Here is a 27,248-nt window from a genome sequence, read left to right as displayed (position 1 = left end):
GAGGTGGGTGGTTCTGCTTTATTCAGGGCTCGAGACCAACGCGTGTGCAGAGCTGGGGGTGCTGCCCCCCGCCCGGCCTGTGCCCCGGGGCCTTTGAAAGGCTCGTGCTTTTATCTCCCTCTTGGAGCTGATTCCGCCAACGGCCAGGAGGTTCAGAGGAGGGACGGGGTCTCCACTGTGTTGGGGTTGCTGGGGGCAGAGGTCAGTTCCTCCTGGGCTGGCGGTGAGGTCAGCCTGGGCCCTGCCTGGCGAGCTCTGTGCTCCCCCCACCCAGGGAGGGGCATGAGATGCCCCCAGAGGGACGGTCACACGCGACCAGTGCTGATGTCCAGGGGTCCGTGCACGCCTGTGCAAGAGCCTGTGGTCTGCTGGGCCTGGGTCAGGCCGGGCAGCACATGGGCGGACAGGTGGACAGACAAGATGCTGACCCGCTTCTGGGTGCACGTGCATGTGTGCTGGGGTATGTGACTGTGCATGCGTGACAGCTTGTGTGCTGGTGACTATGCACGTGTGACTGTGGCTGGTATATGTGACCGGGCGCATGTGTGCATGTGTGGCTGTGTTGGTGTACGTGAGCGGGCACATGTGTGCATGGGTATCTGTGTTGGTGTATGTGACTGGGCACGTGTGAATGTGCATGTGTGAGGCACACTCTGGGTGTTTTCTGGGAAGCAATGCAGGGGGCAGGGGCCTGCTCAGGACTGGAGCAGGTGCCTCGTGTGCCTGAGGCCCCAAGTTCAGTCCCTGGCCTGGAGGGTTCCCAGCACAGCTGCAAGCCCAGGCCTGGCACCATGGAAGTGGCCCTGGCCCCGGGCTGAAGGCCCAGGCCTGCCCTGTCCAGCCCCTGTGCGGGGCTCTCAGGAGGCACATTGGTCCACTGCTGGTTGGCTCCAACCCCGAGACGAGACCCCCATGGAGACCCCCATGGAGAGAGAAGGCGCTTCTTTGAGATGCTCCTAGAAGTGGCCGCCACACAGGCAAACCTCCCGGTGACTGCCTGGTGCACGGTGTGGCCCGGCCTGCCCCCGGCTCCGCCTGCTTCTGAGCCTCCTGTCTCTGGGCTCGGTGTGGACACGCGTCAGAGGGGAAGGGACTCGCTGGACGGGCCTCGGTGTGGACGGGCCTCGGTGAGGACGGGCCGGGGAGCACTCGGGTGCCCTAGGTCCCAGGACCCCCGAGGCGTGCAGTGCAGCAGGAAGGCCCAGGCCAGGCGGGGTCAGAAGCGACCCTGCACGCCCAGCACCCGCACGGCCGCCTCCTGCAGGGCGCGGTGCACTCGGCCGGCCTCCTGCTGGGTCAGCGTACGCTCCATGTGCCGGTAGGTGATCCGGTAGCAGTGGCTGGTCCGGTGTGTCCTGCAAGGAGATGGGGGTGAGCGGCCTGGCCTGGCAGCTGCCCCGTCAGGGAAGCCGCCTCTGGCATGAGCATGGGCAGGCCGGCTCCCCACCCCTGCCCCAACACCCAACACTGGGCAGACCCCCCGGCAGTTCTGCCGCCGTGAGAGGGGCCCACGGGGCAGCGTGCCACAGGGCACTGCCATGTGCAGTGAGCACTCACGGCGAGCAACAGGGCTGGAGCCTATGGGCTGCCTCGGTGGGTCGGGGCCCCCAGCGCCCAGGGACCCAGAGCCACGAGCCGTGCGCTAGGGCGTGACGCGGCCACCGGCTGCTGCCGCCAGCCAGGGCCGGGAGAGGCGGGCGTCCCGGGGAACAGGGGACAGCTGTCTCAGGGGAGGGGCGTCTTCTCGGGGCTCCCGGGCCGGGGCTGCCACCGAGCTGCGGAGTGGCCCAAAACATCCCCAGCAGGCTAGCCCACGTCAAGGGACACACCCGCCCCACGCCTGGTCTCCTGCCTGCTGCTCCCCGCGACCCTCCCAGAGGGTCAGCACTGCCCACGACTGAGGGGAAACTGAGGCATGGGAGAGAAACAGACATGCAGCAAGTCTCCCACACGGCCTCACCTAAAGCATCCAGGGAAACGTCCCGCCTAGACACGCATGGGTGTGGACACAGGAACCCGGGGCAGTTGCTCAGCCACTTCCTGTCTGCGAGCTCTCTGCACCCGATACTTCCTGTCTCTCTGCACCCGATACTTCCTGTCTCTCTGCACCCGATACTTCCTGTCTCTGCACCCGATACTTCCTGTCTCTGCACCCGATGCTTCCTGTCTCTCTGCACCCGCCAGTGCCTGTCGGCCCCACTACTGCCGGCGATCTGTCTCTGAGCTCGGAGGTCCCGTGCGTGGGGCCGCAGGACGGCTTCCTCACACCGGGCTCTTCACAGACAGCGGGTGTGCGAAGGGCACGGACTGCCCTCCGCCTCTCAGGGCTGGGACCTGCTCACGAGGCCAAGCCCCCGCTGCGTGCAGGGGGACACCCCGTGGGCGAGTCTCAGACAGCACGGCACAGTCCACAACCGCCACAGCTTGGAATTCCAGGCAGTTTTAACGTTTCCTCTCCCTCAAATTTGGCTGCATCACCCGCAGGCCCTTTGGACTGTCTTCAGCTGATACTCGTACGTGAATCTTGGGCAGAGTCTGTGCCGACTCAGAACATTTATTCCTCGGAACAGCAGAACACACCCGGCTTGAATGGTCCTTCGCCCTCTGAGCCGTGGACGTACACCCCCCTAAGTCAGGGTCTGTGCCGCGTGTTCTGATGTGTCGCTGGAGGGATCCAGGGAGGATTCGTGACTCTGCGTGGTAGGACCATCTGGTGTTGCCTTTAATAAAGACGTTTTGCAGAAATAATGATACGCAAGTGACTCCAAGCTTCCACAGAAGTCAGGTGTTTCTGGCTCAGCGCACAGCTGCCGCGTCTGTGGACCTTTGTATCTGGAGCAGGCTCAGGCCCCCTGGCCCCCACCCCGGACGGGGCTCCCCCCCGCCCCGACAGGCCAGCAAGGCCTCTCCAGGGCGCTCACCTGCTGTCCCCTCAGACGTGCCTCCCGGGCTGGCTGCGAGGGCCACTGTCCCCTGCCCACGTCCCACCAGGCCGACCCCCCCACGTCCCCCACCAGGCTGACCCCCCCATGTCCCCCACCAGGCCGACACCCCCCACGTCCCCCCACCAGGCCAACCCCCCCACCAGGCTGACCCCCCCACTTCCCCCCCCCGAGGCTGACCCACCACGTCCACGCCATCAGCGCCCCCTGAACTCCTCTGGGGGACCCAGACGGAGGCGGAGGGTCTGCCCATGAGACCACGGGGTACCCGGCAACGGCTCCCGGAACCCCGTCCAGTTTGCACAGCTCCTGAGGTCGGGCGGGGTCTGTGAGCTCTCGCACGGGCACCGCCCTCATCACCACCTCCACCCTCGCCCTCTGCCACACCACCTCCACCACCCTCACCCCTGCCTCCTCCGGAGGGGCCTGAGGGCCAGTCACTCAGGCCTCCTGCTGCACGAAGGACAGAGGCGCCCCAGCCGCTGGGGGGACGCTGGGCGTCAGGCACGGTGAGGACCGGGTCAGGCCGATGGCAGGTGCCCTGAGGCAGGGGCTCGAAGCCCGTCACCACGACTCCGGCGGGTGGCCTGCCCCAGAGGTGCTGTTACTCTGCACTAACCCTGCCCAGAGGTGCTGTTACTCTGCACTCACCCTGCCCCAGAGGTGCTGTTACTCTGCACTAACCCTGCCTAGAAGTGCTGTTACTCTGCACTAACCCTGCCCCAGAGGTGCTGTTACTCTGCACTAACCCTGCCCAGTGTACTGTTACTCTGCACTAACCCTGCCCAGAGGTACTGTTACTCTGCACTAACCCTGCCCAGAGGTGCTGTTACTCTGCACTAACCCTGCCCAGAGGTGCTGTTACTCTGCACTCACCCTGCCCCAGAGGTGCTGTTACTCTGCACTAACCCTGCCTAGAAGTGCTGTTACTCTGCACTAACCCTGCCCCAGAGGTGCTGTTACTCTGCACTAACCCTGCCCAGTGTACTGTTACTCTGCACTAACCCTGCCCAGAGGTACTGTTACTCTGCACTAACCCTGCCCAGAGGTGCTGTTACTCTGCACTAACCCTGCCCAGAGGTGCTGTTACTCTGCACTAACCCTGCCCAGAGGTGCTGTTACTCTGCACTAACCCTGCCCAGAGGTGCTGTTACTCTGCACTAACCCTGCCCAGAGGTGCTGTTACTCTGCACTAACCCTGCCCAGAGGTGCTGTTACTCTGCACTAACCCTGCCCAGAGATACTGTTACTCTGCACTAACCCTGCCCAGTGCACTGTTACTCTGCACTAACCCTGCCCAGAAGTGCTGTTACTCTGCACTAACCCTGCCCAGAGGTGCTGTTACTCTGCACTAACCCTGCCCAGAGGTGCTGTTACTCTGCACTAACCCTGCCCAGAGGTGCTGTTACTCTGCACTAACCCTGCCCAGTGTACTGTTACTCTGCACTAACCCTGCCCAGAGGTGCTGTTACTCTGCACTAACCCTGCCCAGAGGTACTGTTACTCTGCACTAACCCTGCCCAGAGGTACTGTTACTCTGCACTAACCCTGCCCAGAGGTGCTGTTACTCTGCACTAACCCTGCCCAGAGGTGCTGTTACTCTGCACTAACCCTGCCCAGAGGTGCTGTTACTCTGCACTAACCCTGCCCAGAGGTGCTGTTACTCTGCACTAACCCTGCCCAGAGGTGCTGTTACTCTGCACTAACCCTGCCCAGTGCACTGTTACTCTGCACTAACCCTGCCCAGAAGTGCTGTTACTCTGCACTAACCCTGCCCAGTGCACTGTTACTCTGCACTAACCCTGCCCAGAGGTGCTGTTACTCTGCACTAACCCTGCCCAGTGCACTGTTACTCCGTGGGGTGGCCTTGCTCTGGAGAAACTGTCGCCCACGGGTGTGCTCTTGGCTGGTTCCTGGGCAGGCAGATGGTGGATCAGCGAATAAACAGAGCAGGGAAGCCGTGAACACACAACCCGAGTTCCCCGACCGAACGCGCCATGTGGCCGGCATATGTTTCTGAGGTGGGCTGCCTGGTCCGGGCCCCACCAGGGACATTTGGCGTATCTGCTGGGGCAGCTGGCGGCCTGGGCGGTGTGGGTGCAGGGCGGGGCCTGCCAGCACAGCACGGCCGGTGCCCGGCGCCAGGCGGGTCTGGAGACCGGGGCGAGTGCAGGCTCAGAACAGCCCAGAACCGCAGGCCGCGCAGGGCTGCGGCTGCCACACGCCACCCCGGCCCGGGGGCGGCATGTGATGGGGCACAAGCGTCTCCCGCAGCGGAGGGCAGGAGCGGGCGGCCTGGGGTGCTGCTCCGGCCCTGCCGTGTGTGCTCCGGGGAGCCACACGTGCCCCAGTGCAGACTCACGGGGGCTCCCTGCAGAGGCCCGAGCCCAGGGCCTGCCGGCCGCGGGGGGCGGCTGTGTGCCGGTGAGGGCCCCTGGCCGCCCTCCACCTCCAGTGGGTTTGTAGGGGTGGGGGCCGCAGAGGGGACCCAGCAGGGTGGCGGCTCCCAGCCATGGCTGCGGTGGTTTGTCTTTGCTACTGCAAGTGTAACCGGATCATCTAAGACAAAAATATCCTCCTGGGCAAAGGGAACTGAATCCAGACATTCATTTTTTTTTGGCTTTTTGGGTCACACCCGGCGATGCTCAGGGGTTACTCCTGGCTCTGCACTCAGGAACTACTCCTGGCGGTGCCGGGGAACCACATGGGATGCTGGGAATCGAACCCGGGTTGGCCACGTGCAAGGCAAACGCCCTCCCCGCTGTGCTATCGCTCCAGCCCCGAATCCCAACACCCTGAAGAGATTCAACCACCTTTTCCTCACACCCAAAGCCCAACAGGTACCAGGAGAGGGGGCAGCACGGTCAGGTAGCCGACCTGGCTACCAGGGACAGGTGACCCTGGCCCTCAGCTGTGTTGGGTGTGGGGGTGCTCCAGGAGGAGCCGGGGTCACTCTGTCCCGCCAAGGGCCAAACCCAAGCTCCTGAGTGTGAGAGAACGTGGACTTCAGGGGCTGCACCTGCCGCTGCCCCCAGAGTTAGGGCGGGGGGGGGGGGCCTGGGACGCGGAAGCGGGAGCGTGTCCATACTGGAACGCTGATGCGGCCAGCGCCGCCTCCCAAGCAGGCCGAGCCCTGGGACAGGACGGGGACGCGGCCACTCCGGGCGCCAGACTCCTCTGGGGGTCTACGCAGCCGAGTCCTCTCCAGGAGGGTCGGTGTGTCCCGGCCACGGCCGCGGGGGCGGCAGCCTGCACACGGCCCATCTCACCGCCGCCTAGGCCCACCTCCGCGGGACCCAAGAAGCCCGGCGCCTTCTGCCACCAGGAGTGGGGACAGACACTTCCCGTGTGTCTCAGTGACCCGTCAGGGGGCCCCGGGCTGGGCCCTCAGTGCCGACAGGCACGGCCCCGGGGCTCCAGGCTGAGGCCCGCCCAGAGGCTAGAGAGCCCAGCGAGGCCCCTGCCCCAGGTCCACGACCGGCTCCCAGGAGCCAGCCCAGGACCTTCCCGCGGGACCTGGACTAGGGGTGTGGGCACCACCGGGCGTGTGCGAGTGTGAGTATGTGTGAGTGTGAGTATGTGAGTGTGTGTCTGTGTATATGTGTGTGTATGTGTCTGAGTGTGTGAGTGTATATATGTGTGTACTTATGTGTGAGTGTATGTGTGTGTGTGTGTGTGAGGGTACGTATGTGTGTGTGCACATGTGTATAAGTGTGTGTGTGTGTGGTGCCCAGGGGACTCCACCCGTGGTCAGTCACCACCCCCGCAGTGCAGCCCACCACAGAGCACCCCAGCTTGGCCCTGGCCTGACCGTGTGCGTCTGGGGACACAGGGAGCAGGGCGGCCCCCGAGCTCCCGCCCACAGCCAGACACAGCCTCGGCCCGGGTGGGCTGGCAGCCACGAGCCAGGGCAACCCCAGCACCCACACGGCTGGCAGAGAGACACTGGGACGTGCACGTGTGTGAACATGTGTGTGAGTGTGTGAGCACGTGTGAGTGCAAATACGGGAGTGCACATATGTATCAATGTCTGTGAGCATGCATGTGTTAGCATGTGTGTGAGCCTGTGTCAGAGCGTGTTGAGCATGTGCTCTTTGCGTGTCACTACGTGCTGTGGGGGTGTCCAGACCACCCGCTGTACAATGCTACCCAGGCTGGCCCCGGGGTGTGGCTGTGGCCACCAGCACCTTAGCTGGACGCCTGGCGGGGGCAGGGCCAGGCTCACCCTCCTCATGGCCTCTCTGTGGCTCTGGGTCGGGCAGTGGAGGAGGCCGAGGAGGCCAGCGAGGGTCCTGGCCGGGGCCACGAGCCTCCCTCTGGGGGCACTCGGAAGGGCATGCAGCCTGGCACGGCAGAAGCCCGGGCGCCCCCAAGGCCGCCCCGTCCGCCTGGTCGGTGCAGAGACGCCACGGGAGAGTGGTGGGTGCTGGGCCTCCGTCCTGCTCAGTCCGGGCACCACCGGCACTGAGTCCAGCCCGAGGGCCCAGGGAGGCTCCGGGGGCTCTGGGCTGGTGTAAACCCGGACCAGCCAAGCACACAGAGCCCGGTGGTGCTTCCCGGGGGCAGCGGTGGCCCCCGGCGAGTGGCGGGCGCGGCCCCGTGTGCCCCGGTGTGTGTATCTGTGTCTGTTCCTGGGCCGGAAGCTCGTCTCGGAAAGCCCGGCCAGCTCCGGGAACACTTTGCCTTCGTCGCTCCTGACTCACGGACGCCTGTCCCCGAGCTGAGCGTGACCCAGTTCCGTGAGTGGCCGCCAGGGAGCATGGCCCCAGTCAGGACCGCGCCCGCCCTGGGTCTCTGCTTTACTTCAGGAACGACACGCGTCCACAGGAGAGAAATGCAACTGCAGAGCGGGCGGAGCCCGGGTGGACGTCCCCTGCTGCCCGCAGCTGCCGCTGGCCCGTGCTGCACCCAGGGCGGCCCTGCCCTGCCCCTAGCCAGGCTGGTTTCTGCTGAGATGCCGCGTCTCTCGGACTCACTGTGGTCTCCCGGCTGTCACCCGGTGCGAGCGCGTATGGCCGCTGTTCTCTGCATCTCAGCCCTGGCTCGCCCTGCCCTGCCACCAGCTCACGGTCCCGCCAGGCCGCCGAGCCCGGACACTCACAAGTGAGACGTGGGCCCTGAGGCACGGGCCCCGGATTCTGGAGACGAATGTCCCCACTCCGTGTGCGGGGCCCCTCGGACCTCAGCCCTTTGCCGCCACATGAAAGCTGCTCCGTGGCCGAGCATGTGGGCTGCCCTGTGGCTGTGTATGCGGGCTGCTCTGTGGCCGTATATGTGGACTGCCCTGCGATCATTTATGTGGGCTGTTCTGTACATGTGTGTTCACACATGGGCTGTCCCGTGATCATGTATGTGGGTCGTCCTGTGGCGGTGTATGTGGGCTGTTCCTGTTCTGTGTCTATGTGTGAGCTGTCCCGTGGCTGTACACGAGTGCCGTCTTGTGGTCACGCATGTGGGCTGTAGGGGCTACCCGTGGCTGTGCGTGTGGGATGTGGGTGGCCCCGTGGCCCCTTGAACCTTGGCCTCTCTGCCCTGCCTCTCCCCCAAGGCTGTGGCCTCCAGGAAGGCAAAGCCCAGGGCGGGACCCCACAGGTGCTCTGGGGAGACGGCCGAGCCCCTCGTCAGACCCTACAGCCAGTGCCAGAGCCAGTCCCGGGCAGGGAAGATGAGACACGCCAGGACCGGGGGACGGCAGGGGGGGTCGCGCTGGCCCCGTCTGGACACTCACCGCGGGTGCTGGAACGTGTCGATCAGGTCCACCTTCTCCACCAGGTCCCCCCCGACGCTGCGCACCAGGTCGTAGAAGTCGGTCTCGGAGTAGCTCCCCGCGGGCAGCCAGAAGGAGATGTCGTTGACCAGGGCCGGGTACTTGCTGAGAGGCTGCGGGCAGGACAGCCGTGAGCACCCGGGCACCCACCCCGGCACCGGACGCTCCGCAGGGACAGGCTGCCGGGCCCTTGCCTCACGTGCAGCCGCCCGCAACACAAGGCCGAGGACCCCGGGCAAGGACGCGGCCACGGTACAGGGCGCAAAGCACCCCCGGAGACCCGAGGCCCCCACCAGGGGGGCATGAGCTCGCGTGACCCCACAGCAGAGCTGGCGAGACGCCACCGAGAGACCCCACGAGAGACCCCCCCCAAGAGACCCCGAGTACGCATCTGAAACCAACAAGGAAGTCTGCGCAGAGGGAGACCCTGAACAAAGGCTGCACCAGAAGCGTGCGGGCCCTGCGAGGGTCCCGCCCAGCTCTGGTGTCACATGACGGTGGTCCACCTGCTTCCTTCCTTCGGTCCACCCCAAACCACGGGAGTCAGGTGGCTGATACATGGCCCTTCCCAGACTCCATCCAGGACCCCAGGGCTCTCAGGCCGGGGGGACTGGCCAGGGTGGGGTTTCACCTTTTTGTGCGGATGGTGCTTCTCAGGGTGTGGGGAGGGGCACAGTGCCGGGAGCGCCCCCCGCAGGCTCACACAGGTGCTGCGCCTGCCAGGCCCCCACCAGCTTCTGGCCGCAGCCCAGATGCCCACCAGCTCTCTCCTACACGCAGAGACCCAGGCTGGGCCCCACGGCCGCCGAGCGGCCAGCACTGACTCAGGGCACGCCGTCAGCTCCGCTGGCCCTCTGTGCTGGCCCTCCCGAGCCCGCAGCTGCGCGGGAAGCACCCTTAGGGGCCGCCTCCCAGCACACTCGCCTCGGACACGGTGCCCGGGCTGGACGAGCCTGGCTGGACCTCAGACTCGCCGCCCCAGCACCTGCGTGTCTCCTGTGACTCCAGGGGGCAAGGGTCAAGGGCAGTACTTGGGTCCTTCTCACGGGCTCTCCTGGCCAACTCTGAGCCACCTGCCCTGGAGACACTGCCCCCTGCTTGGACAACCCCCGCCAGCCCCAGAACAAGCATGGTGGAGGTGAGGGTGGAGGTGATGGAGGTGAGGGTGGAGGTGATGGTGGAGGTGACAGAGGTGATGGAGGAGGTGATGATGGAGGTGGTGGAGGTGATATAGGTGGAGATGATGGTGGAGATGATGGTGGAGATGATGGAGGAGGTGATGGCGGAGGTGGTGGAGGTGATGTAGGTGGAGGTGATGGAGGAGGTGATGGAGGAGGTGATGGTGGAGGTGGTGGAGGTGAGGGTGGAGGTGACAGAGGTGATGGAGGAGATGATGGAGGAGGTGATGGCGGAGGTGGTGGAGGTGAGGGTGGAGGTGATGGAGGAGGTGATGGCGGAGATGGTGGAGGTGATGTAGGTGGAGATGATGGAGATGATGGAGGAGATGATGGAGGTGATGTAGGTGGTGGTGATGGTGGAGATGATGGAGGAGGTGATGGCGGAGGTGGTGGAGGTGAGGGTGGAGGTGACAGAGGTGATGGAGGAGGTGATGGCGGAGGTGATGGCGGAGGTGGTGGAGGTGATGGAAGTGATGGTGGAGGTGACAGAGGTGATGGAGGAGGTGATGGCGGAGGTGGTGGAGGTGATGTAGGTGGAGATGATGGTGGAGATGATGGAGGAGATGATGGAGGTGATGTAGGTGGTGGTGATGGAGGAGATGATGGAGGAGGTGATGGTGGAGGTGACAGAGGTGATGGAGGAGGTGATGGCGGAGGTGGTGGAGGTGGGGTGGAGGTGGTGGCCATGGCGCTGGTCAGGGCAGCGGAGACAGGCATGACCCCGAGCACTGTCTCCAGGCTCTGCTATGCTGGAAGCCGTGGGGATTCCACTCGCATCTCTGGGCCACTGAGGCCTCACCGAGACGCTCGCAGGCTGCTCCGGCCAGCGTCCTCCCTCGCCCACGCGTGTCCACGCCCCGGAGAGCCCCGCCCGCTTGGCACTCTGTCCCCCACAGCCTCCCGAGGGGTCCAGCCAGTGGAAGCTCCGAGAAGCAGGAGAGCCTCCACGCCTGCAGTGCGGCCCCGGGGGGACAGAGCCCGGAGCTGCTCCAAGCACGGAGGCCAGTGGGCAGTCACGGGCTCGAGCCCGGGTCCAACTCTGCAGACGTGCTGTGGAGCATCACGTGGCAAAGTGAGTATGATTCTCAAACAGAGACGCGCGTCCAGCGCCCGTCGGGGCCAGCGGTGGCCACACCTGGGCAGGGCGACCCTCACCCCACACACCTGGGCAGGGCGACCCTCTCCCCACACACCTGGGCAGGGCGACCCTCTCCCCACACACCTGGGCAGGGCGACCCTCTCCCCACACACCTGGCTCCGGACGTGCCAGGGCCCTGCACAGCCCTGAGGGAAGCGCCACGGACAGGCGGGGCCTCCCGGAGCTCGGGGCTGCTCCCACTGGACAGACAGACGGACACGTGAGCACGGCTCCCCAGAGAGGGGCAGCTGAGGCTTGCGTGGACACGGCCCGGCCTTGTCAGGACAAGGCGCCGAGCCCACGCCGGGACGCGGCACTACCTACAGCCACGCGATGCCGAGTTCTCACCTCAGCAGCAGGACATGGAAAACGGCTCTGGAGGTGAGAGCTGCCCACGGGGGCCCGCAGGCCGGGGAACCGGCGTCTACACTGCAGGGGAGTTGCTGTCTACACTGGCCTGAAGGCAGGCCTGGCCCCGGGCGGCTGCGGACACAGGGGACACGGACAGCCACGAAACCCAGCAAAGCCCCTTCACCGTGACGGGCTCAGCTCCTGCCCCCGAAGGCTGAGGCGGCCCCCGGGACCCCAACAACACACGCCCCCGCGATGGGCCTGCTGGGGCCAGGGCTTGGTCACCTGGAACTTGACTGCCTGGTCGACGCGGGCCACGCGGAACTGCTTCAGGAAGCGCTCGTCCTGGCTCCAGAAGAGGCGGATGTCCGGGATGTCGTAGAGGATCATGGCCAGCCGCTCCAGCCCCAGGCCGAAGGCCCAGCCAACCCGGTCCTGGGCACCAGCTGCGGGGACAGGGCGGTCAGCGAGGGTGCAGGGCCCACGTGCGCGGCCACGCCAGGCACCCTGGACCCAGGGGTCCACACGCCGCGGGGCCACCGGTGGCCTCTGCCCGCGTCCCCCCAGCAGGGGCGCCCGCGAGGGCCCACACCTGCTCTCCGGCCCCTGCAGCCCCCGGGGGTGCCAGGGGCCCTGTGGCGGGAGTGCTGGGAGGGCACCAGGGAGGGGGCCCTGCTCGCGTGTGCGCACTCAGGAGGCGCCAGGAGCTGGCCTCCAGCCCGGGGACACAGGTCTGGCAGGGCTGGGCCAGGGCGGGTGGTCCCGGCTGGAGCGGCCCCCGCCCCTCGCGCCCCTCGCACTCTCCGTGTCTCTGTCGGCCGGGCCCAGCCCTCGGCCCGCGGTGCCCTGCTCACCTTCCAATCCACTTTAATTATCAGAGCCGGCTGGCAGGCCATCAAAGGCCCTTGTACAATTTCTCCGGGTTCCACTGGGAGCCTGCGGAGGCTCTCCAAGGGGGAGGAGGGGACGAAAGGCTCCGGCTGCAAGGACGGGGCGGGCGGGGAGGGCGCCTCCCTGCAGAGCCCTGGGCCGTGCGCCGGGGGCGCCCCGCTCCTGACCCCGCTGCCCCCCAGAGCGAAGGGGCTTTTTCAGCCACCGCCGCGGCAGGTGGCAGGGACAGGAGGCCCCAGGAGGCAGAGCTGGCACCAGGCCCTCGCAGGGCACGTGCCCAGCTCTTCGGGGCAAAGGCAGGCCCGGGCAGGAGCACCGGCTGGGCCCCCGCCCCCGCTGCCCCCACGGGCTGAGACCCTCAGCGCCAGTGCCTGCCTGCAGTGCTTTGTTTTGTTTTGCTTTTTGGGTCGCACCCGGCGATGCACAGGGGTCACTCCTGGCTCATGCACTCAGGAGTTACCCCTGGCGGTGCTTGGGAGACCCTATGGGAGGCTGGGAATCGAACCCAGGTTGGCCGCGTGCAAGGCAGACGCCCTCCCCGCTGTGCTGTCGCTCCAGTCCCCCACGGTGCTTTCAGGACGCCAGGGCTGGTCACCAGGCTGCCGTGCCGTGAGGCAGAAGCAGACCGTGGCCAGCTTGCGCTCGGGCGGGCATCCTCGCCACAGTTAGACGCCCCTGACACAGAGAAGTGGGGCGTGTGCGCGGCCGGGGCCTGGGGCGGCACCAGGAACCCACATGCGGCCTGGTAGGCCAGACCCCCGAGCTGGGGCACCCCTGGGCACGGCGCCCTGCGGTCACACGCCCTGTGTGGGAGGCAGCTGGCGGCAGGGGCAGCTCTCGAAGCCCGCTGGCCGAGAGCCACGCCACCATGTGGCGGGCGGGCGGGCGCTGGGCTCCTGGCAGCTCAAGGAAGCCCCTGCCAGGACAGTCTCTGCCGGGCGCGGGGCCGGGACAGGAAGGGGTCAGCGCACAGGATGGCAGAGGGGGCTGGCCCGGCCGCACACGCACAGCGACTCACGTGCACACACTCACGCACGCACACGTGTTCACACACCTGTGGGAGCACACCCGAGACACGCGTGGGCCCCACCCCTGCACCTTCTTCCCCTGTCCCTGGGCGGGCCACAGTGACACTGCGCCATCTCAAGCCGCCGGCCATGGAGCCTCCCTGCCCGCCATCGCCACTCCCGGGCCGTGGGAAGTGGGGCCGGCCCGCCGAGCTCCCCGGGCACCGGCACCCCGGGGAGAGGGTCCAGCCCACGGGATGCCCCGGCCCTTCCTCCACGCCCCCTCGCCCGAGCCCCGGGGCACCCACTCTGGTGCTGACGCCCTTCCAGCAGGACCACCCTCGGCGGCAGGGGGACGGCCCCCGTGCAGCTCAGCTCTCCTGCCCTCCGCCCCGCCGGCAGGTGCTGCCGCCAGAGACAGGAGGGGGCCCCAGCTGCCCTGGCCTACAGTGCTCCAGGGCGGGCGCCAACCCCCACGGAGCCCGGGGCACCCTCAGCTCTGCACCCGTACAGACGTGGTCCTTCCCACACCACCCACGTCGGCAGACGTGTGCACACACCACGCAGAGCTGGCCCTGCAGGCCCTGCGTGCGTAGGACGCCCTGTGCGGGCCCCACAGAGGCGAGGCCGAGCGCCCGCCCACCAGCGAGGCCAGCACGGGAGCCCGACCCCAGCAGTGTCCGGGGAGGGCGCAGCTCAGCCAACCAGGGCACCGGGTGGAGGGGACGGCTGAGCTCGGCTGCCCTTGCTGGCCCGTCCCCGGCAGTGCCCCGCCCCCACCCTGCACCTCTGCGCCCACAGGGGCAGCCAGGCCACAGGCTGCAGGCGGGGGTGCAGGTGGGGGTGCAGGTGGGGAGGGCAGGTGGGGGTGCAGGTGGGGAGGCAGGTGGGCTCTGCCGCCCCCAGATGCAGGCCGAGCTCTGCCGCCTGGGTGCGCAGGAGCCGCTAGCCAGGTTCAGCAAGTGAGCCCCCCCAAGTCCCCCAACACTTTTGTCCATCCCTCCCCTCCCCACCCCCTTCCTGCCCACCCCTCCCCTCCCCATCCCCCTTCCTGCCCACCCCTCCCCCACACCCCTTCCTCCCCATATCCCTGTCTCACCCACACCCTTCCCCCTATCCTTTCCTCCTACACACATTCCTGCCCACACCCTCCCCCCAACCCCTTCCTCCTATACCCCTTCCCACCCACACCCTTCTCCCCACACCCCTTCCCGCCCACACCCCTCTCCCCACACCCCTTCCGCCCACACCCCTCTCCCCACACCCCTTCCCGCCCACACCCCTCTCCCCACACCCCTTCCTGTCTCCTGTGGGCAGGGCAGTGGTGGTGGTTCTGGCCTTGGGGTTCCCCAGGCGCCTTCCCAAGCTGTGTGCAGAGGCTCTGCTGAAGGCTCTGTGCCTCCACCCTCTTGGCATTCTTTAAATTCAGTGTTTTATACACAAATGCAAATACCACCAAAGCTGACACATGAAGCAAGACTCAGACACGGGTGGGAAAAGCCAGTTAAAAATAGGCTGCAGATGAGCACACTGTAGCCTGTAGCCGGCAAGCATTCCCCTTTGGGCTCCGAGTGTGTGTGTGTGTGTGTGTGTGTGTGTGCGCGTGTGCGTGCGCGCACGTGCAGTCTGTCCAAACGCCAATGTGGGATTCGGCTGGCCAGGGTCCTGTCACCAGTACGGCCTGTGTGCGGACACGCAAGTGCCTCCCGTGCAGGCTCTCCTGCCCGCATCAATGACAGGCGGCAGTGGGGCAGGCACCGCAAACCAATATTTATTCTGGAGCACTCAGCTGTGGACAATCCGGACATGTTCTGTCTGGTGTCTGCTCAGATTTTACGAGATAATTGTGTCCGACCACCTAAAACACCACATTAAATGTGGAGACCTGACTTTTAAATTTAAAAAACATGAAAGGGGCAGAATCTAATCAGTCACGCCTCTGAAGAATTAAGGAGATGTAAATAAGGGGGCTCCTGAAAGGTGCAATAAAGCCAGGATTAATAATCGGGCTGGGATCCAGGGTCAGATTAAAGCCGGCACCAGCTGGACCTGCAGCTGGGGGGGGGGGGGGGCCCACCTCCCTGGGGCACCCTCCTGCCCATAAACCATCCCCACTTCATTGTCACCTCCAGTTTAATCACCTTGTCCATCACAGGCGTCCTGCCTCCGGCCAGCCGTGACTAATTGTTGTGGTAATTTTTCAATCATTAACAGCTTCGCATATGCTCGACAAATCCCCAGGCACGGGAGCCTGGGGCAGCTTCCAGAAGGGTCCATCAGGGCCCTGCCCCCAATCCTATTAGTGGAGGCCATCATTAGCGGCCTTGGCCCCCTCCTTCCAGGGAGGGGTGGAGAGGGGCTCCCTGTGGGTCCCGTCACCGTGGCAACAGCCAGGACGGCACGTGGGTGCTCTGCGGGCCGGCCGGCCTGGCTGGGGGTCCCCAGAGCAGGGCGGGAGGTTAGGGGGAGCCTCCAGGATGGGCACAGCCGCCTTTCACAGCTCCTGGTCAGCGTGGCCTGGGCTCCTCTGCCCGCGGGTGGCACTTCCACTGGGTCCCAAGCAAGGGACAGGCAAAGCTCAAGGAGCCGCCCTGGGCACCTGGGAGGCAGGGCTGGGCAGGGGGAGGCGGGAGCAGCCCTGAGGGAGTGGGCACGAGTGCCGGGGCCACAGCACACGCGAGCCCGGGAAGTGCGGGCGGGCCGAGTCGTGTGCCAGCACGTGGGCAGCCCGGACACGACCCAGCCCAGGCCCAGCCACGGGGGTGTTAGCGTCACGAGTCCCGCAGCTGAGACCAGGGCAGGCGACCGTGAGGTCCTGTGAGTGGCAGGGCAGGCTCAGGGCCACAGTGTCCTGCATGTTCCGAGGACATGGGGGGGGGGGGCTGCGCTGAGCACGGCCACACGGGGCTCGTCCAGGCCGTGTCGGTGAGAACAGACGGGCACAGGGACGAGGAGGAGCCAGAGGCCAAGACGCTGCTCGGCTGGTGATGCCCGTCTTGGGTCACACCAGCCCAGGGACCAGGTGGGAGAGCTCAGCTGGAGGGCAGCCGCGGGCACACCAGCCACACCCGGGCCGCGGCACAGACCCTCCCTGCTCCCTCGGCCAGGCCAGCTCCCGCGCGGGGGAGACCTCGGCTCACGGCAGCTCGGCCCACCCCCAGCACCCCCAGGGGCAGCCGTGGGGGACGCCAGGGCTGAGGGTCACGCTGGCCTCCTGGAGCCGAGACAGGGCCCGCAGAGACAGACCCTGAGTTATTTATTGTTCTCTGACTCAGTTTCCCCTAGGGGCACGGGAATGGAAGCCATAAGCTCATTTCCACTCTGCAGCGCCCGCCGGAACTCCTCATCTCAGCCCATTAAATATTCATTGTGCCCAGGACCCAGGTGCTGCTGGGGATTAGAAATGAAATAAATACGCCACAGGCCCCACCGTCGTGGAGCCTGGACCCAGGAAGATTAAAAAGAAAACAACCAGCAGATAGTGCGCCCACCGGAAGAAGGGTCAGCTGCGAGGGAGGACCCTCGGGTCAGAACGATCCGGAATGCACCACGGCTGAACGCGAGTCCCCAGACGGGCCCCCAGAAGGGCCCCGCCCCCACCGCCGAGCAGAGAGCAGGGCCGCCAGCCCATCCTCCCCGGGGACGTGGACAGCCAGGCCGGGCTGCTGAGTCCAGTCCAGACACACCCTAGCCTGGACACTCGGCTGTCTGGCCTGGGGCACCTGCTGAGGTCAAGGAGACACTCGGGCCGTCCTCGGGGCTTGGACAGCAAGACACACGGGGCTCCCGGCTTCATTTCCGCGCTGAGACAGGGCGGCTGACTGCCTGACCAGGCACTGCCCAAACCTGCGCTGGCTGACCAGGCAATGGCAGGTGGCCCCGACTTGCTCAGGACTCTGGCCTGAGTCTTGTGACCGACGGCCAAGGACACGGGACAGTCTGCGCCTTGCCTCTGGGAGGCCAAGGGACACGGGACGGTCAGGGACTGGCCTCCGGGAGGCCGAGGGACATGGGACGGTCAGTGACTGGCCTCTGGGAGGCCGAGGGACATGGGACGGTCAGGGACTGGCCCCCGGGAGGCCGAGGGACACGGGACGGTCAGTGACTGGCCCCCGGAGGCTGAGGGACACGAGACGGTCAGTGACTGGCCTCTGGGAGGCCGAGGGACACGGGACAGTCGGCGCCTGGTGGGCAGGGGGGGGGAGGCCACCACCGTCGTGGCATCACTTCTGGGGAGTGTGGGAGTGGGGGAGAGACAGGTGAGGCAGGGCGGGAGACAGCACGGAAACGGAGCAGCTGGCCGGCTCTGTCCAGTCCAGGCTGGCTTGTCCACGGCTCTTTGCCTATAGCATCTGGTGAGTGACCACCAGGCCGCTGTCTGACTGACCTCCGGTGCGAGGATGTGATGACATCTGAGCAGAGGGAAGCAGAGCCTTTCCCTGCTGGCCCTCGTGCGCCCTCACGGTCACCCAACCAAGGGGCAGTGTCCGTCCACCACGAGCACGGCCGCCCGGCGCCTGGCAGTCCAGCAGGTGCCTCTGCTTCCAGCCGCTCCCCGTTCCTTCCCTCCTGCCCCTTCCAGACTGACCACGGGGCTGGTGCTGCAGAAACCCTGGCCCAGCCGTGCAGGGCCTGGCGGCTGTCCATGGTGGGGTTCTGGGCCCACCGGGGGCCCCAGAGGGGCCACGTTGGCCCCTGCCCGGCAGCAGCCTGCGACTGTAGGAATGCACCAGCTCTGGGCCGGGACCCCAGGTCTCGCTCCGCTTGGGACCCTCCGTCCTTCTAGAGCCAGCGCTCGGCGGAACCAGGCGCTGGGTGAAGGACAGGATGACCCGAGGCTCAAGGCCGCTGCTGGGACTCGCTGACTGTCAGGCCCCGGGGAGGGAGCTGGCCAGAGGGCATGGCCTCCCGGGCCTCCCCAGAAGGCAGCCACTGTCCTTGCCTGTGTCACGGGAGCTGGACTACGGCCAGCCGGGCGCCCCCGGCAGCAGGTGACGGTCCCTGGGGGAAGGAGCACCCAGGAGGGAGCCAGCACCTGTGCCCTCTGTGACCTGACCACACCTGGCCACGCTGCCCGTCCCTACACTGTGGCCTCACAGCTCAACCCATGGGGCTGATGGGGCACAGCCCCTCCCTTCTGCCCCCCACACCATGACACACAGAGCCCCACAGACGCCTGCTCCCAGCCGGGGGCAGAGGGGACTGAGCAACTCTGCAGAGATCAAGCGAAGTCTGACAGAGTGGCCCGGGGAAGACCGCCAAGCTCAGGCCCAGGAGCTGCGCTGCAGAACCAAGACCCAGTGCCCCGCCCCTCCGGAGGACGGCGGCCACCCAGGGCAGCGATATCCGCAGGACGACCAAGGCAGACCACTGTGCCTGACACTGCCACCGCAGGACGCCCACAGGGCACAGCTCTCAGGAGGAGCAGACAGAGCTCGGCTCTGCCTTACGATCAGCCGGAGGGACACTAGTGCGAAACACTCGGCAGCTGGCCCCGACGAGAACACACCACAGGCCACGAGAACACACACATACCACGCGAACACACCACAGGCCACGAGAACACACACAGGCCATGAGAACACACCCAGATCAAGAGAACATGCCACAGACCACACACAGGCCACAAGAACACACCCACAGACCACGAGAACACACCACAGGCCACGAGAACACACACAGGCCATGAGAACACACCCAGATCAAGAGAACACGTCACAGACCACACACAGGCCACAAGAACACACCCACAGACCACGAGAACACACCACAGGCCACGAGAACACACACATACCATGCGAACACACCACAGGCCACGAGAACACACACAGACCACAAGAACACACCCAAGGACCACAAAAACTAACCACAGACCACAAGAACTACCCACAGAACAGAGAACACACCCACAGACCACGAGAACACACCACAGGCCACGAGAACACACACAGACCATGAGAACACACCCACAGACCACAAGAACTAATCACAGACCACGAGGACTACCCACAGAACAGAGAACACACCCACAGACCACGAGAACACACACAGACCATGAGAACACACCCAGATCAAGAGAATACACCTACAGACCACGAGAACACACCACAGACCACACACAGACCACGAAAACACACCACAGACCATGAGAACTAATCACAGACCACAAGAACTAAACACAGACCACAAGAACTACCCACAGACCACGAGGACTACCCACAGAACAGAGAACACACCCACAGACCATGAGAACACACACAGACCACGAGAATACACCCACAGACCACGAGGACTACCCACAGACCACGAGGACTACCCACAGAACAGAGAACACACCCACAGACCACAAGAACACACAGACCATGAGAATACACCCACAGACCATGAGAACTACCCACAGAACAGAGAACACACTCACAGACTACGAGAACACACACAAACCCCGAGAACACACCACAGAATAGACCACAAGAACACACCCACAGGGCGGGGGAGGGGGGATGGGACTGGGAGGTGGGAGGGATACTGGGTTCACTGTGGTGGAGGAAGGGGTGCTCGAACACTGTATGAGGAAAACTCAAGTATGAAAATGTGTAAATCTGTTACTGTACCCTCATGGAGACTCACTAATTAATAATAATAGAACCAACACACCCACAGATCAGGAGAACACACACGGACCACGAGAACGCCCACAGACACAAGAACACACCGACCACGAGAACACACCACGCAGACCAGGAGAGCACTCACGGACATGAGAGCACACCCACGGACCACAAGACCACATCGGCACACAGACAGGAGCACCCAGCCATGGAGCAGGCCCGCCACGTGGCAACGGCTACGGTAGCACAGGGGCACGTGAGGAGCACTTGTGGAGGCCAGGAGTGTGCATCCCTGAGCACCCAGCTGGGAGCACCGCTGCATGTGCAGAGACTCCAGGACCCGGGCGCCAGAGACGACGGAAGGCGTGGCTCTCACCTGAGTCGACTAGCTTCTGCTCCATCACGCCGCAGCCCAGGACCTCCAGCCACTCTCCGTGGAAGTTGATCTCCATCTCAAAGGAGGGGTGCGTGAAGGGGAAGTAGCAGTCCACCCACCTGACCTCCAGCCCTGTGGACAACGGGAAACAGGCGGTGTGAGCAGCAGCCTGACCCTCAAGGACCACGTCTGCCGGCGGTGGCCCCAAGGACTGACCACAGCCCCGTCCAGGGGCCTCAGGGAGGCCTGAGGTCACAACCCAGGAAAGCCTGGGGGTGTCTCTCCAGCAGGACCCTCCAGGCCAACACTGGGCAGAGGAGCACGGTGAGAGGGGCAGGTGAGCTCCGTCCTGCCCGCACCTGGGGTTGGGGAGACACCAGGGACTGTCCCGCACACGCCCGCCAGCACCAGGGCTGACGCAGGGGCCAGAACAGCCCCCCCACCTCACTCATCCAGCACGTGAGGGCTGGAAGCGCAGGGACAAGCCAAACCAGGTGACCAGGCGGGGAGGAGGCGCGGTGGGTTGTGGCGTGCCCAGCATGTGCGAGACCTGGAGGGCCCGAGCACAGAGCCAGGGGCGGCCTGAAAACCAACCAGTAGGTCAACAGGATCAGCAAAACCTCATCAGCACACTTATAAAAATCAAAGCAATTTTCTACCGATTAATGACAGGTGCCACTGAGCACAGCCAGTGATGCCTCAACGAGCACCTCAGGTCGGGCCCTGGGACAGCACAGCAGGGAACCCTGCGTGCCGTGCAGAGGCTGAACGAGGAGACTCGGACGCCCAGACCAGGGAGCTTCATTCTGGGCGTCCCCTCGTCCTGCTGAGCTGGGTGGGCTGTGGGGCCCAGCTCTGGCTGCAGAGACGGCACCAAGCACGTGTCTGCCAGGGGTCCAGGCCCGAGGGCAGAGAAGGACACGGGGAGACGGCCCCAGGTGACAGAGCCTCCCTTTCTGTCAACACTCACTGTCAGGACTTCAAATGCCCATGAGAGCCGCCCAGGGGACCTGACGCTGCTCCTGGTCACTGCTGGGCAGTCACTGAGTCCAACCAGGGTGTGGCAGGGGTGCGTCTGCTCCAAGCACAGCAGAGCAACGGGCGTCCCGGGCTCACCCCGGGACACTGCTGCTTCTGCCTCCCGAAGCCCAGGACTCCAGCGCCACAGCCTGGCCCACCCCTGCCCACCACGGGCGGCTGCCCAGCTGATGGCCAGGACACGGCCGCACCCACCGGCTCCAAAGAGATCCGCCATCAGCCGGGTGAGCGTCTGCTTCAGGTCAAACTCCACCAGCTTGGTGGCCTCCATGGAGTGCGCCTCCTGCTTCTCGGGCGAGCGGACACTCTGCTCGAACAGCCGCAGGCTCTCCCCGTCCTGAACACCAGCAAACAGCTGCAAACCGAGAGAAGCCCGTGGGTCAGGCGGGCTACGGGACAGCGTGACCCCAGGGCCATCCCTGCCACCACACAGAGGCCCCAAACCCAACCGGGAGTGAGCCCTGAGCACAGAGATGGGAGCGACCCTAAGCACAGAGCTGGGAGCGACCCTGAGCACAGAGCCGGGAGTGTGCCCTGAGCACAGAGCCAGGAGCGATCCTGAGCACAGAACCAGGAATGAGCCCTGAGCACAGAGACGGGAGCGACCCTGAGCACAGAGCCGGGAGTGAGCCCTGAGCACTGAGCTGGGAGTGACCCTGAGCACAGAGCCAGGAGCGATCCTGAGCACAGAACCAGGAATGAGCCCTGAGCACAGAGCTGGGAGTGACCCCTGAGCACAGAGCCAGGAGTGAGTACAGAGCACAGAGCCGGGAGTGAGCCCTGAGCAGAGCCGGGAGTGACTCCTGAGCACAGAGCCAGGAGCGACCCTGAGCAGAGCCGGGAGTGACTCCTGAGCACAGAGCCGGGAGCGACCCTGAGCACAGAGCCGGGAGCGACCCTGAGCACAGAGCCGGGAGTGAGCCCTGAGCTCGGAGCAGATGTGAGCCTCCCGCCCACCAGCTGGCAGTATTTAAGGGGACACGTGTAACAAGAGCTTTTTCCCTCACTGCTTCGGATATTCCTTACCTTTTAGTGTCACTGAGCATCACCCTTTTTTCCCCAAACTGGCCTGAGTCTGCCGGGTGCTTCCGGCCCCGTGTGGGAGATGCCCGTGTCATCCCCAGTGAGCACTGTGCCCTCTCCTCCTGGGTTATGAGGAGACGTGGAGCCCCCAGCCACTCTCCAGGGTTCCAGCTCACCCTCCGCCTCCTCCTCCTGCACGTCCTAGTCCGCCAGCTTGGCCGCACCGTCCGTGGAGCCTCCCGCAGCCTGGATGCTGGACCCTGTCCAGCCGGGGGCTAGCTCGTCCCTGCTGTGTCCTTGCTGGGCTTCTCCTGCCTCCAGGAGCCTGTGGCGGACGTGAGCTCTACCCCTTGACTCGGGCCTTTCTCTGGGGGCCGCCTCATTCCTTCCTTCGGGGCTGCCCTCTGTTCCTGTGTGCCGGTCACCCAGCCACTCGCCCAGCCCCGAAGGCCTGGCCTGCGAGAGAGAGGGACGTTCCCAGGGGCTCCCGGGCTGCTCCCCCGGCTGAGATGCTGACGCCCACCTGGGGGCCGTGATCGATGGACGCAGGCGCTCAGAGGAAGATGTGGGGCGGGCATCGTCTGCTACTGTCCTCCCTGGCCACCCGGGGACGCGTCCTGTATCGCAGCCACACAACCTGGGTGCACAGAAGCCTGCGCAGGAAGTAAGCGTGTCCAGCACCCTCCAGTCAAAGCGTTTGTGGCTGAGCAGTCGTGCGTGAGAAGACGCCCCGTGCCATTTCCCAAGGACACTGCACACCGAGGGTCACAACACCCCGCAGGACCCATGGTCCGGCCCTTCACTAACCGCCGGGCCTCGCAGAGTGACCGAGGCTAACGCAGACAGGCCCTGCTCAGAGGCGGGCAGAGGCCCAGCCTGGCCGCGAGGCTGGACACTGGGCGGGACAGACGAGCGAGCGTGGACAGGCTGCAGCGGAGAGGGACGCACTGACCACTGGCTGCGGACGACGAGCTGGGGCATGTGCCCACCAAGGAACCGACACACAGACAACGCAGACGCCAGCGTCCGAGAACAGTCGGTGAGCACGGCAAAGATGGCACGGGAACAACAGGCACACACACGCACGCACAACGTGCACACATGCCCACACACATACACACTCACGTACATGGTCGCATACAAGCTCAGAAGACTCTGGAAGGCCACTGCCCCCACACCACTGCCCAAGCACAGAGAGGGCGACCCACCGGGAGCCCTTCCTCCCAGGAACCAGGCACGCATGACCCGGCTGGGACCAGAGGCTGCTGGCCCAGCTCAGCTCGCGTGCCACTCCTTGCGGGAGGGGTGGAGGTGGCTGGAGGTGTCATGCTCATGCCCAGGGGTGCAGGTGGCCACTCTGGACCAGGCCGGGTTGGCCGGAGTGGCTCTGTGAGTGGAATACACACAGGCGCTGCAGCCGGGCGCCTCCAGAGACAGTCGGAAAATAGCTCCTCGGAGCACTGGGCCAGCTGTGAGCTTCTCAATTAATTTCCAAATCCGATTAAATAGACAGAGGATTTGCAGGGGCTCCCTCTGGTGGGTCAGCGCAGCACTGAGATATGCTCTTCTTCGGCAAATGAAAATCTCAATCAATGTGCAATAAAATGGAGCACGGAGCTACAAACACGGGCTCGTGGGCGTTTCCAGAAGCCTCTGCACCACAAAGGCCCTTCACAACTTCTGAAAACCACGACAAAGCTGGGTCTACCCTTTCCCCTTCTCACACATGATCTTGGGCTCACCAGTTTCTACTCCCAGGAATTTTATTCACAATGAACCCTCTCCCCAAACTGCAGTGTGCCTGTGTGCATGTCTGTGTACACATGCATATGCCACACGTGTCTGTGCATGCACACGTGCCAGTACGCATGTGTCTCTGTACATACACATGTGTGCACATATGTGCATCGTGCAGGATACCTGCATGTGCATGCACATCTGTGCAGTGAGCCAGCATGCATGTGCATATGCATGTGTGTGCACACATGTAGTGTGCCTGTATACATGCGTGCAGTAGCTGCATGCATGTTGTGCCTCTGTTTGTGGCAAACATGTACCTGCATGCGTGCACGGGTTCATGTGTGTGCTTGTGTATGGGTTTCTGTGTGTGCGATGTGCCGACATGCATGTGGGTGTGTACAATTGTGGCTGTGTGGGTTCTGGCCCCTCTGGCTGGGGAAATTCCAGCTGTCCAGAAGCCCTCGAAGGGGCTGGAGCTACAGCACAGCAGGTAGGGTGTTTGCCTTGCACGCGGCCAACCCGGGTTCGATTCCCAGCATCCATATGATCCCCCGAGCACCGCCAGGAATGATTTCTGAGTGCAGAGCCAGGAGTAACCCCTGAGCATCGCTGGGTCTGACCCAAAAACAAAAAACAAAAACAAAAACAGAAGCCCTCGATGCAGGGCACAGGCCTCAGGAGACTCTGCTCTGGGCCCACTGCCTGGTCCCGGCCCTCCTCCCCGGCTGCCCAACTCTCCTGGCCCGCAGCCTGGCCCCAAGCGCTGACGGTGAGGGAGCACCGGGCTCACCGTGTCAGCACAGTGCCCCCTGCTGGCTGTGCCTGGCTGCTGCAGACTCCAGGAAGCTGGGACCACACGGCCCCATCCGGACACTTCCTGAGCACGCTAGAGCAGAGAATGTTCTCCTCTCTCCCGGTGAGCTCGGTCAATCAGGAAATGTCACTGCTGCCCTATCTCCCTCCATGGACAGGATCCGCTTTATTCCTGCGGTCACTGGGTGAAATGTGAGACGTGGATGTTCGTGGACCAAAGGCGAGACAGACAGCCATAACGTGCTTGCATGTGTGGAGTGGGAGTGCATGTGTGTATGTGCATGAGTGTGGGTGTGCATGTGAGTGGGCGTGCATGTGTGACTAGGCGTGCATATGTGTGTGTGTATGTGTGAGTGGGCGTGCATGTGAGTGGACATGTGTGTACATGTGTGTGTGTGTGTGTGAGTGGGCGTGCATGCATGTGTGTGCATGTGTGAGTTGGCGTGCGTGTGTCCATGTGTGTGAGTGCATGTATATGTGAGTGGATGTGCATGTGTGTGCGTGTGTGCATGTGTGAGTGGGCATGCATGTGTATGTGCACGTGCACGCGTGCAGGAGTGAGCATGCATGTGTGCATGTGTGTGCATGCATGTGTGCGTGTGCATGTGAGTGGGCGTGAGTGTTTGTGAGAGTGCATATGCGTGGCATACCTCCCCCGCCTGCCCCCCTGCTCACCTGGTGTTGGGAGAAGAGGCGCACGCCCTCCAGCTGGTGGAAGACAGGGTAGTGGTGGGCATCGATCTGGTCACGCCGGTACACATCACCCGCCACAAGGAAGGCATCCAGGCCTGCGCGCAGCAAGTCCCACTGGTGTGCGGACGTGTGTGCGCGCAGCATGTGGTCTGCGTTCAGGTAGTAGCTGTGGCCTGGCTGGCGGCTGGGGTGGTCTGGGGGCACCAGGAGGCTGTCGAAGTTCTGCCAGGGCGTGACCACGGGGCTGAGGTTGTCGTGCAGGGAGAAGAGCGGGGCCCCGGCGCGGGCCGCGTGGTGCCGGTCGAAGTGTGCCTTCACGCGCTCCTTCAGCAGCCACAGCGGGTGGTGCGGCTGCAGGTGCAGGCGCCGGCCCACGCACGACAGCACCCGGCGCGGCACGTTGCTGAGGCTGTCCCGTGGGTACGAGCGGCCCAGCAGCTCCAGTGCAGGCTCGGAGTCCGCGGGCGGGGGACGTGGGCCAGAGTTTCGGATGCCTCGGGACACCCCACTGGCCCTCCTGGCCAGGGGCACCCACATGGGAACTGCTCTGCCCAGGGAGCCCATGGCAGCTGCGGCTGGCACTCAGCTCTACAGAGACACGCACATGGTTAGGCCAGCTGCAGGCCCCAGTGTCCCCCAGGCTCGTGTCCCCAGACCCCACTGTCCCCCATACCCCGGTTTCCCCCAGGCCCCACTCTCCCTACACCCGGGTTCCCAGATCCACTGTTCCCCAGGCCCCAGGGTCCCCCCAAACCTCACTGTTCCCCAGACCCCAATGTCTCCCTAACCCCACTGTCCCCCAGACGCCAGTGTTCCCAGACCCCACCGTTCCCGACACCAGTGTTCCCAGACCCCACTAAGATCTCCAGCCCACCCTCAGCTCTGGAGGCAGGTCCAAGTATAGTTGTGACAGTCCCGTGGCACTGCCACCCCACGTGCCGCTGCAGAGAAGTACACAGCAGCTCCAACACCTCCAGCGCGGGTTACGGGCCGCAGGTGGGGGGGACCGGTCTAGGGTGCGGGCACTCCGGGACAGCCCACTGGCCCTCCTGGCCAGGGGCACCCACACTGGAGCCCACTGGCCCTCCTGCCGCGCTGAGGCTTCCCCTGGAGGGGCTCAGGGGAGCAAACTGGGATCGGCCACACACACAACGGGCGCTTTCCCCGCAGCACCGTCTCTGGCCTCCTGCACTGGCCACGCCCCCCGCGGGCCCCGGAGGGAGGCCGGGGAACTGGGCCGACTTCGCGTCTACTCCACACCCTGCAGCGCCCTGGTAGGGGACGCGCCAAGGTAACCTCGGGGCACTGGCTCCCACGGCCGGCGCGAGGAGACGCACAAATCTCAGCTCGGGCCTGAGCGCGCGCGAACCTCCGAGCAAACGGGGGCTCGCGCGCGGCGCCCCCCGCCGGCCCGCCCCGAGCCCGCGCCCCGCCTGCCGCACGGGACTCACCCTCCAGGGCGCGGCCATCTTGGCGCCGGGGGCCTCGCAGCGGAGGACCCCGGCCGGCCGCCCTGAGTGAGCCGGAGCGCCGGGCGGGCCTGGCCCCTCGCGCCGGCCCCGCACCGCAGGCCTCAGGGGACGCGCGCTCGGAGCCCGGGGACAGAGCCCGGCGGAGGCCGCCCGAAGCCCGAGCGCCGCGAAAACGGCACTCGGCCTTTCAGGCGGCGCCGCGGACAGCCGC

At 65.0% G+C, this 27,248-nt stretch overlaps 1 protein-coding gene across 2 annotated transcripts; it reads right to left on the bottom strand.

Moving 5' to 3' along the window:
• On the bottom strand, nt 1-27,185 carry FARS2 (phenylalanyl-tRNA synthetase 2, mitochondrial). 2 transcript variants are annotated; one of them, XM_004618859.2, is made up of 7 exons: nt 27,017-27,185; nt 25,548-26,153; nt 21,492-21,651; nt 20,259-20,390; nt 11,662-11,822; nt 8,671-8,822; nt 1-1,355 (listed from the first exon to the last, which is right to left on the bottom strand). In XM_004618859.2, exons 2-7 carry the CDS (start codon nt 26,127-26,129, stop codon nt 1,217-1,219), a joined length of 1,326 nt encoding a protein of 441 aa, XP_004618916.1. In that variant the 5' UTR covers nt 26,130-26,153; nt 27,017-27,185; the 3' UTR covers nt 1-1,216. The 2 variants fall into 2 exon arrangements, with proteins under 2 accessions (XP_004618916.1, XP_054982887.1); XM_055126912.1 differs by lacking the exon at nt 27,017-27,185 and adding an exon at nt 26,440-26,982.
• Between the last annotated feature and the right edge of the window lie 63 nt (nt 27,186-27,248).

The sequence above is a fragment of the Sorex araneus genome, chromosome 2 (genome assembly GCF_027595985.1).
Source record: "Sorex araneus isolate mSorAra2 chromosome 2, mSorAra2.pri, whole genome shotgun sequence".
Lineage (NCBI taxonomy): Eukaryota > Metazoa > Chordata > Mammalia > Eulipotyphla > Soricidae > Sorex > Sorex araneus.
Note: the sequence above shows the minus strand (reverse complement) of the source record. Positions and strands in the feature narration are given on the sequence as shown.

Excerpts from the sequence above, each read along its gene's own strand:
- FARS2 (XM_004618859.2), bottom strand. The coding sequence starts at position 26,129 with ATGGGCTCCCTGGGCAGAGCAGTTCCCATGTGGGTGCCCCTGGCCAGG. Across the intron at positions 11,823-20,258 it reads GCAGAAGCTAGTCGACTCAG|CTGGTGCCCAGGACCGGGTT; the intron begins GTGAGAGCCACG and ends CTGTCCCCGCAG. Across the intron at positions 1,356-8,670 it reads GACACGTTCCAGCACCCGCG|GACACACCGGACCAGCCACT; the intron begins GTGAGTGTCCAG and ends ATCTCCTTGCAG.